General features: G+C 42.2%; 1 protein-coding gene across 1 annotated transcript in view; it reads right to left on the bottom strand.

Annotated features, from left to right (window-relative positions):
• TRPC6 (transient receptor potential cation channel subfamily C member 6) overlaps window positions 1–10599 on the bottom strand; it is a 156602-nt gene that overhangs the window by 10537 nt on the left and 135466 nt on the right. Inside the window, exon 9 of the mRNA XM_018563548.1 lies at window positions 5408–5611. Within this exon, the coding sequence (XP_018419050.1) occupies window positions 5408–5611 (204 nt within the window). The remainder of the gene's footprint in view (window positions 1–5407; window positions 5612–10599) is intronic.

The raw sequence follows: 10599 nt of genomic DNA, 5'->3' as shown, positions 1-10599 counted from the left end.
GGGGGGGTGAAACAAAAATGCGTGGCAGTCATTTGGGTGTCACCCCTTATGAAAGGTCGGGCACTTGGTCACGGACCGAGAGCCCGACAGTGTCAGGAGAGAGGAGGGGACCCGGCAGCATACCTCATCCTGCCGGGGGAACGTCCCCTCCTCTCTCTGCAGCAAGATGGCCGCCGGCAGGCGTCAAAAAGACCACTGTGCATGCGCGATGATGTAATCACGCGCGTGTGTGATGACATCATGGCGGGGTGTCACCCGGTCCCCGCCCCCGGGTAACACCCACCCTCGGGACGCCACTGCATACTGTATATAATTAGGAAAGCCCAAAATCATTCCAAAGCAACTGTTTACACTGGTATGACCCAGGTGGCATGTACATGAGAATTGTGAAAGTTTTACTTTTTATTCAGGTATGTTGTACGCAAGTCATATTTAAAGTAGTATAAAACTCATTTTTTTTAAATAATAATAAATCCATATCAAACAAATATACGGTGCCCAGCAAAATATTTCTTTATATTTTTGCTCAAGCATTTGCAGTCATCATGTTTCCAAACATCTCCACTCTCTCAGCTCTACTATCCTGAACTTCCTGTCCAGTACAAGATCACAAGGACACCACAGTCTCCAGCAGACGTCCATCTACTTGCTTGGAAAAGGGAGAAAGGGGGGAAGAGGAGCAAAAAGCAAGGAGCAGAGGATTGGATTGCTCTGCTGTGTGTTTGTGCAGAGACACACAGCTTACTAGCACACACAAGGGTGGCTGCATAGAACCCGGCAAGGTAAAGGAGCCCCCCTAAAACAGGATATCAGTACCAGTGCTCAGAGGACCAGCTGATTCTGCAGAAAGCTAAACATTGTAAACATCAAGAAGCAGCCTCTATTGTAAGTGATTTCATCAGCATTTGAAATAGTTTAAATACATTTCATATTAACTTTAACTTTTTATCTTTAACACACATACTAAAATGTGCATGTATGACCTGGACATTACTTATAAAACCCACACCCTTCTATATTATTTTGAAATCAGAGTACCTGAAGAATAACAGGATGGTTGTTACACATTTTTATGTTGCACAACTCTATCAAATCTATATAGTTCCAGGAAAAAATATATGAAAATACATTTTAGTGAACACAAACACAATATAATCCCCAATTTCTTTGGAAAATATAAAAGATGTGACTGTGCCAAGTCAAAAGATACGAAACAAGTCAGGCCTCAAAATTGCATGTGCCCGCAAAACAGCAACATACTACAATACTCAAAATGTTATATTTAAAGTGATGCCTTTAAAACCCCTGTAGCTCATCAATGAGCCTAGAAGTATTCCTCCCACTCCATCATGCATGGTGATACCTAATATGTCTAGCCAGATAGCAGTAAAAACCCAGCAGGAGTTCTAATCCTTCCCCACTCTATTCAAAACAATACAAAACGTCTTTGGCTTGACATATTTACTTTATTACTGTTTAAAAGCGTCTGAATAAGCTTAAAGTGACACTAAACTCAGGAGTTAAATCTTAAAAATACATTAAAATGCATTAAAGGAACCATGGGGAACAAACGTAGCCCCCCTCCAGCAAGAAGGACAGTGTCAGCACCAATTCAGAGATGATTTGAGGATCTACAGCCGAGTGATACACAAATAAGATACATTTTTGTTACTAGTTAAAGTATTTGAATGTATTTTTAAGATTTAACTCCTGAGTTTAGTACCACTTTATTTACAAAAGCTGCTTTCTTTGTAAACGTTGAAAAGAACCATCCAAAGGCTCCACAGTCAGATACATCTGCTGTGCTCTAAGTTCTGTGCAAGAAACTTATCATGAAGAAATATTATCATATACATAAATATAAAATTAAAAACCATACATAAAAAAGAAGGTTATAAAATGTTAATAGACGCTGCCTAATTTCAATATAATAGTTTTCTTGAAGTAGAACATTAGTTCAATGCCAAAGAATAAGAAAACGTTTCGATGTGCATCCTTGGTGACCACAAACACAAAGAAAATCAAGTCTATTTTTCTTTGGCTTTTGAAAACATATGACCTCTATGAACCACGTGGAATCAAACTGTAAAACTATCTAAAAGGACAGATCTAAACTAACACAAGAGTCTCTGATTTTAATTATACTTTAGCAGAACTAACACAAAAGAGCAACCAATGCAGCTGGATAGTTGCTGAATGATCAAACGTCACACATGTGAACCAAAGATGTCACTTCCTTTGGCCAGCACTGGCTAAGAGTGCAAAGTAAATGTCAGATAAATATACTCGTTGTGCTCAATTTAAAGGAAGGGAGGAGGGGTGCTCTACAAAGAAGAGAATGGACTGTGATTATAATGAGATCATTCACAAGCACAAGATATACTTTAACTACAATGGAAGGAAATTAAATGGCACAATTAAAATATTATTTTGGCTAAAAAGGTTTTTGCAACTGAAAGTTTTCGGCTGATCATTGAGCCGAATGATCAGCCGAAGCTACGGCTGGAACATTCGGCTCTCTTCAGCTGCCGTAGCCCTTTGGTGCAGTCGAGGGCTATTCACAATAACCTGTACAGCAGCCGAAGGTGGCCGAGCGGCTCTGCCAAGCCGAAGGGTTATGCTTTGGCTCGACTGAGCCGAAGTGACAGACAAAGGGGGGTCGAACGGGCTGCCAAAGGCCGGCCATAAGCCCCACAAATGACAGCAGGGCAGAGCCAGCCGCGAGATCACGGCTGGCTCCACACAGTTGTAATGACAGATCAGCGTCCCCAAATGACCTGGGGACTTGATCTGTCATCGGGTACAGCTGGCTCTGCCTCTAGATAGGCAGAGTCAGCTATCAGTCACGCAGCTGGGCGGATCCCGGCACAATTGTTGGGATCCGGTTCAGCTGCGGCGTCTCAGTATACCGCAAGGAGCAGCTTGCGGTATACTGCAGCGTCTCAGTATACCGCGAGCTACAGCTTGCGGTATACTGAGCCTAGGGTGACGGGAGGATGCTAGTTTGTGTCCTCCCGTTACCCTAAGGAGAACTATGGGGAAAAGCCTTAACCCCATAGTTCTTCTTTAAACAACAATAACAGTTATTCATTGGCCGGGATCTGCTAGAAGACTCTGGCATGTGCCGGCCAATAGGAAACTGTCACTGATAGCTCCGCCCAATTGTTTTTCTTTTTTTATGTTATTTAAAAAAAATCTTTATTTATTTTTGAATTTAACTATTTGTTCACATTTTAAAATAGTTTTTATACTTTTTTTGTAACTTTTTTTTACTGATTTTATATCCTGCTCGGTACCACGGAGGTACCGAGCAGAATAGCCGAGCCGAATGCTGCTTGGCGGCATTTGGCTATTCACTCACTTCCATTCGGCCCCTATGAGAATGGGGGCGAACGGCAGCGAGTGAGCTGCCGGAGTTTCGTCTGAGCCGATCCTGATGTTGGATCAGCTGAGTCGAACTCCTTCTGCACTTCGGCTCAGCCGAACATACAGAGCATGTTTGGCTGACCCAAGGCAGCCGATGTACAGCTGAAATCAGCCGCACTGAGCGGAAGTGAAAAGCCGAACCGCGTTCGGCTCACTTCACTTCAGCTGGGTTATTCACTCGGCTGCCTTCGGAAGCTTTGTGAATAACTCCCTCAGTTTCAACTGGAAACCCATTGAAAGGAATATCTATTTTCCTTTTACATTCATCCAAATCCCTCCAGCTATCCTTGTCCCCTTTTAACAGCATTTGTCCAATGATCAAGCATCAGCACTGTGACATGGAATAAGTCGAATGCTCCTCCACAAATCGGAGTATCACGTATTTTCTTCTCTCTTGTCAACTGAACAGCAAATAAAAAGTGGGTACTTGTGCAGAGGGGGCATTACAGCAGTTGTTTACCACAGACTGGCTTTGGGGTTAAACACAGATTGGCTTTGGGGATGTGTGAAAAGGGGTATATTATATGCTACTCACCTCTGACCACCAATGTTATAGGGACACATTCAGGGAAAAGTAACAGTGTCTCCTGATACCCCACTCCCAGCAAGGTATGCACATCTATCCCTGCTTCCTTGCAACCTCCACACTCCATCTGAGCCCCTGCTCAATTGTTCTGATGGAGTGGGCAAGCTTCCTCCTCATGTGACAGCAATAGGGCCTGAGCAGTCAATCACCAGGCATGAACACTGTCATGTGGGGAGCAGGGATGTCATCCACCCAGGAAAGCTTGGAGACCGGTGTGGATCCATGTATTAGGGGGGCAGCAAGAGAGCATGCATGCCCTGAATGGAAAGGCTAGAGCAGGGATGTCCCTACAATGAGGCAGCCTAAGGCAATTGCTCATTGGGGGGCATGTTTGCCAGAGCATCCCAAGTTGCCAAGAGCTCTTAGCAACCAGTGATGTTCTTTCCGGCTTCCCGCCCAGCTCACTGATGTCATTGGTTGCCGGGAGCTGAGCCCCCAACAATATGTAGCTATTTTTGGTTATGGCTTTGTCAAACAGGAATGCTTTTTTGGACTGAACACAGCATACGTAGCCAGGGGCCATATGGTTAGTGTAAAGGAAGCTACAGACAGCCTTCCAAGCACAAGGTCCCTTTCACTAAATATTAAGACTTGCAACCCTGGACTGTTTTGCTGGTGTCCCATGCAGCTGGAAATGCTGAGGGAAGTAAGGTGAGTACCATTTTTTCTGCTGCCCCTAAATGGCGCTATCTAAAACAAGAACCCTGTCTTGCCTCAGGATAGTATCAGACCCTTTTATTGCAGACAATGTGTACATGGCTTTTGACTTTGCCAAGGACCTGAAATGGAAGATACCAGAAAGAAACATACACAGATCTCAGTGAACACACCAGTGACGTGCCATGCCTTCTGTGCTGGGTGAGGCATCCTCCAGCCCGCGGAAGCTCCGCCCCATCACACAGAGGCTCCATCCAACTGAAGCCCCACCCCCAGCTCGGTAACAAAGCTGTGTGGGGAGGAGGAAGGGAGGAGCCTCCCTGTCCCTCACTTACTCGTCACTGGTGAGGCATCGAGATCGCTTTGCCATTGGTCCAAGCCATCCAAAGAGCTCACGCCTCTAAAACAGAGTACAGGCTGTGACAGCTCTTGCCTCACCAAGTTAGGTTACACAAGCAGTGGAGAAGCCCGCTGCTGTGTAACCTAACTACATGTCAAAAGCTTGATGCAGTGCCGCCTGTAATTAACAGGCAGCGCTCCGTCCATGGCAGGTTACACAGCAGGGAGGCTTTCCTTGCTGTATAACCTGCAACAAGCCGATATGAATGGAGAAAAAGCTGTCAGCTTCAGACTTGAAGCTGACAGCTTCTTCATGCATAATGCTAGGTAAGGCTCCCCCTCACCTGCCTCTCCTGACCACACGTCCCTGGAACACACATATACTGTAAATATATGTACCTTGTTCATTTCAGAATCCTCTTGTAAAGCTTTGGATTGGCAGGAAAATATTTTATAAAGAAGTGATTTTATTTTCAGTGCAATAAAGAAGAATGATTTGGGACTTGGAACTAAGTTGAAAGGTACTGGCAGGGTCCTCCCCTCCTCAAAGTAGGAAAACCAAAGTTTAGCTCTAGCAAATTTCCATTCCACATCAGAGTCATCCTGAAAGAAGAATATCACACAATCATTACTTATCAGAAACTGTTACTTTTACAGTATACATAGTGATATGTAACAATGAAAAAAGCAAATGGGCATAAAGTAATAATATAACTAAGAATAAAAACAGTTCAGTGAAGTGCATTCAGTTCAAATACTCATATTTGTAACATGCTTACCTGGCCACAGTTGTGACTATATCAAATGTTACTGACCTACCAGCTGTAGCCTATGAGCTTACAGAAATGTGTAAGTCCCGTAAAGAGGAAGTGAAGGGGACAAAATAAAAAAAAATGCTGGAATTTAGAGATTTTAATGCATTCAAGTACCTTAACTATTAATAATACTGTACCTATGTGTGCATCAATCAGCTGTACATCCTCAAATCATCTCTTGATTCGTGCTGACACTGTCCTTCCTTCTGGAGGGTGGCTACATTTGTTTCCCTGGTCCTTGTGTGTGTTAAAAAGTAGCCACCTCTCCAAGCTAACTCTCATGTTTACTTTACTCATTTGTATTGAGATTGTAGTCCGTCACAGAAGTGAGCTTGGAGCGGTGACTACTTTACAACACACACAGGGACCATGGGGAACAAAAGTAGCCACCCTCTAGAAGGAAGGACAGTGTCAGCACCAATTCAGAGATGATTTGAGGATCTACAGCTGAGTGATAAACAAATAAGACACATTTTTGTTAATGGTTAAGGTATTTGAATGTATTTTTAAGATTTAATGTCGCTTTTAGTTTACTGTCGCTTTTAGTTCCCGCATCTGCATAACTGTTGTGGCCATTTTAGAGGATTTCCATTCTCCCCGCTAGATTTTTGTATTCACGTCATGAAGAATAGAACAGATCATTCTGGAACGCGCAGGTGGATGAAAAATCCCAGGTGGACCGGAATCATAGCAGGGGGAATCTCTCTGTTGGAGAGTGCTAGGCAAATCAGAAACCAGGGGCTGACTCAATCTACCCGATACCACCAATAACTAAAATAATACATGCTGGTGGATGTTGGTGGTCTTTAATTATCAAGAAGTTCAAGAAAGGAATTGGATAAACTTCAGCTGTAGATTCTAATGTAGCATGACAGCTTTTTAATAAATACAAAAAACCCCATTGTAAACTGTTATTAAAGGCCATTTTTATTTATCATTATGAATCAGATTCTATGGCAGCTGGGAGATTTATTTATACTGTACAAGTTTATTTTTGACTCCAAAGTCTCCAGTTATGTTAAACATGATTCCAGCCAATCATTGTAACTGACAATTTCCCCCCTTGACACAGTGCAGGTTGCGCTTATACCATAAATATATTCTGGGTGCCTTTTATCTTTTTTTATATTCTTGGCAATATATTGACAACAACCACTAAACAGGCATGGCTGTTATTATCTTCTGATCCTGACTGATGTGGAGGACCTTGGAGAAGTATTTTAAACAAATGCTGATGGAGCCACAACAAACTGGAATGGCACCAATGAGGGATAGGATAAATGTCCCTGGCTCTAATTCAAAGGACATTGATGAGTTTTCATGTTGCACAAACAGATTAATACCAATTATTTTTAGCTGGAAAAGACAAGCTAGACCAAGGCCATCTATAACTGAGCTCATAGAATGGCAGATCACTCATTGAGAATGACATGAGACAATATGTCTGACCGTCCTCACTGGAATCTACACACCCATTGTGGTCTGCCCTAACAATAATGAATGCAACACATACAGTATATGCTGAAATGTTTGTGCCTTTTTCTACACAGAAAAGGGAATGATCATCACTTGTTCATGTACAAATGTGTGCTCAGTAGCTTTCATTGCTAGCCTGCTGTTATGGGGCTTTTAACAAACAAAATACATTTTAAAGTGGACTCATCAGTATAAATGTCTTTGAATACATTTCTTACACAAGTACTTGTTGGTGCTCTTCTGTTTTTACCATTAGAGCTTTTTGCAGGAAAATATGTCCACAACCACTTATCGCATTGGGTTCCCCCTAGAAGGTGACTCCATTACCTTGCAAAGGATCATTGGAGCCACCCTCACGCTGACACACACAGCACCACGATGCAACCAGCAGATGGTAAATTGTAAAAGGTGTGCATGCGCAAAGGGACCTGTAGCACAGGGAATAATGGGGCATGTAGTCCCAATGCCGCAAAATAATAGACTGTTGCCTGATTTGAGCAGTGCTCACTCCCTGGTTGGGAGTTCTGGGTAGAGCTGTGAGGACACTGGGACTGAAACAAAAAAAGTGAGTCTTTGGGGCAAAATAAAGGAACTAGTGATATTAAATAGCAATGTGCTGCTAATGGGAAACCCAGGGTTTAATAATACTTTATGGTCCAATCATATTACTGTGTCTAGGCTGAGATGATGCCATCAGTCTGCTGCAAGAAGAATGGAGCATTTACTCAGTCTCCTCTCCCCCAGCGATCAGATTGCAACATTACAACAAGGAGAGAGTCTAATCTTTTTGACACAATATCAACCAAAAATATAGAGACCATTGTGTGGGCTTCAACATGATTCACATGACTGTGGTACCTCTGGATTGGCAACTTAGTCCAGGAAGTTTTTACTGAAACAGGATAATGCCTAAACAAAAATGGTACTGGCCTTCTGAGAAGACAGGGAGTGAAGGCATTGTCAGCGGGAGTACTGTGATCTCCGTGAAAAACAAAACTATAAGCATTAAGTTGGCCATCCACAGATTAAAATGCAACCTTTCTTGCTGAGTCAGCCGGAATTCAATCCATGGGTGGGGGTGGACCTGTCAGCTTGACAATGATACATTTTGTATTCGAGTTGTTAAAGGAGTTGTGTGGAAAATTGTCAGCCAAACAGTCACGGCAGCCACTCAGCTGCCATCACTTTCTGGGTATTCTGACAACTGTGGAGGACGTTTTTCTAAATACAGTGGCTGCCAAGGGAGATTCCTCCATCCATATGCTTTAGCACAGATGGGGGAACTCAATGATTTTTCTCATTCTGCCCGCAGGACTGAACGAGAAATATGTTATGGTGTATGGCTAGCTTCCCATGTACACTACCTAGCATGCAGGCACCTAACAAGCACGCATATATTTCATGATAGGTACACTTTAAATGAATATGTTATCATAAGTTCTATATTTTCTTAAGTTTTAATACAGTTTTTCTTTCTATGCACACTAGCAAGAGATATAAAAATGTATTAAACTGATACAGTGTGATTAAATGTCACTATTTCTTCGTAACATTTAATTTCAGCTAAATTTCACGACATCACACAATGTTTTTTCTTTGTGTATTAGCACAGTCTATTTTTAGTTGAATGTTTTGCTTGACTGATGTATTCGTCATTATGTCCCCTCTGTTAAGACCCCAATTAACACATGGACTGCGCGACATGGATTTACATGGCCACAGCAGCCATTTATTTAATCATATAAAAATTAACAATTACCAAACATAATAATCAAAATAGCATACAAATAAATAATCTGAATGACTGTTGGATCTGAGAAGGGGTCTTTGGGTGCCCATCAGCCAACATAAGGCCTCTACGATAACCGCTCCCATGTCCCCAACAATACCCCCACCAGCTCTAGGATAGTAACTGCTTCTTAACTTCCTAAAGGAGCTGAGCCCCCCCTGACAAAAACCGTCGCCAATGTGGGAAGCACCATACCACCTGATTCCCCCCATTTTGTGACTGAATCACATTTTACAGACCTCCAAAAAACCCCTAACCCGCCAAGCAGCCCATGACAAAAACAACTATTCCAACCACCATCAACCGCAAAAATTAGGGGAAGATGGGCAGGACAACCTGTTTCCTTTGTTGATCAGAAAGGACTACCATCAGCCCTTGTAGTTCCTTTCCATCCAGCTCCTCACCGACACCTGACCCCCTACCTCCAATCAGGTAAGATCTACTAATTCTCACTCTTTTTTCCCCCCTTTATTTTCCCCTTTCCTCCCCCCCCCCCAGTCATGCAGCCCCTCAGCTCATTATCTCCAGGTCTGTCTTTTGTTATACTATAGATTAGTGTTCTTACAGATTAATAAAATAGAATGAAAGGGGAGGGAGTATAGTTACTTGAGAATAGAGTGTGTTTAGATGATGAATGCAGTAGAATGCTGGTGTTCTTATTTAGCTTCCATTATATTCTATCATTTTGCTTTTATTTCTGAACACAAACCTAAACCCGGAGTTATGATTTAGCAGTTACAGCACTGCCCTTCACCACACTGAGAATGCTTTAACAATAGGCAAAGAACTCTTTTTTTAAAAAGTGGTTAAAGTAATATGGGTCTGTTGTTGGTTCTCTCCAAAGGGGACACACTGTGGATGTATGCTACTTTGAAGTTAGATAAATGGAAAATCTCCAACAATGGAAGTGAAGAATTTGTGAGAACAGTGTTCAGTATCTCAGACGTACTTCAGATGAAATGAAGTAAAAAAACTCAAGCAGAATTTCAGGCTTTTCAAAAAGCACATTGAACCAGCTTGAGTGACTTTCTGCAGGTTCTCCAAGAACTAAGAGCTATAACAATGCTCCTCCCTTTCAGGGCTGGATCTCATTAATGAGCCCCTCCAGGCTTATTTCATGGTGCCTTTCCAATGACTACAAATGTTTGCAATCTTATACTTACTAACATTAAAAAAAAAATAGTATAAGCCATAGAATGAATAGAAGGATGAATTATACTTTTGTTTACTTTAAAGTTGTGAAAAATGTAAGATCATTAAAGGCAGCAACAAGTGACACTCAGGAGTTAAATCCTAAAAATGCATTGAAGAACCTTAACTATTAACAATTTATGTTATTGCTTATGCTAGTTGAATAGACTATATCGCAATACAAATTGATAAACTAAATGTGAGATTGTAGTCCATCATGGGAGCAAGGTTGGAGCGGTGACTACTTTACAACACACACAGGGACCATGAGGAACAAAAGTATCCACCCTCCAGAAGGAAGGACAGTGTCAGCACCAACT

The sequence above is a fragment of the Nanorana parkeri genome, unplaced genomic scaffold (assembly GCF_000935625.1).
Source record: "Nanorana parkeri isolate BGI_ZX_2015 unplaced genomic scaffold, ASM93562v1 scaffold673, whole genome shotgun sequence".
Classification (NCBI taxonomy): domain Eukaryota; kingdom Metazoa; phylum Chordata; class Amphibia; order Anura; family Dicroglossidae; genus Nanorana; species Nanorana parkeri.
The sequence above is the reverse complement of the archived record's forward strand: the minus strand, read 5'-3'. Positions and strand labels throughout refer to the sequence as shown.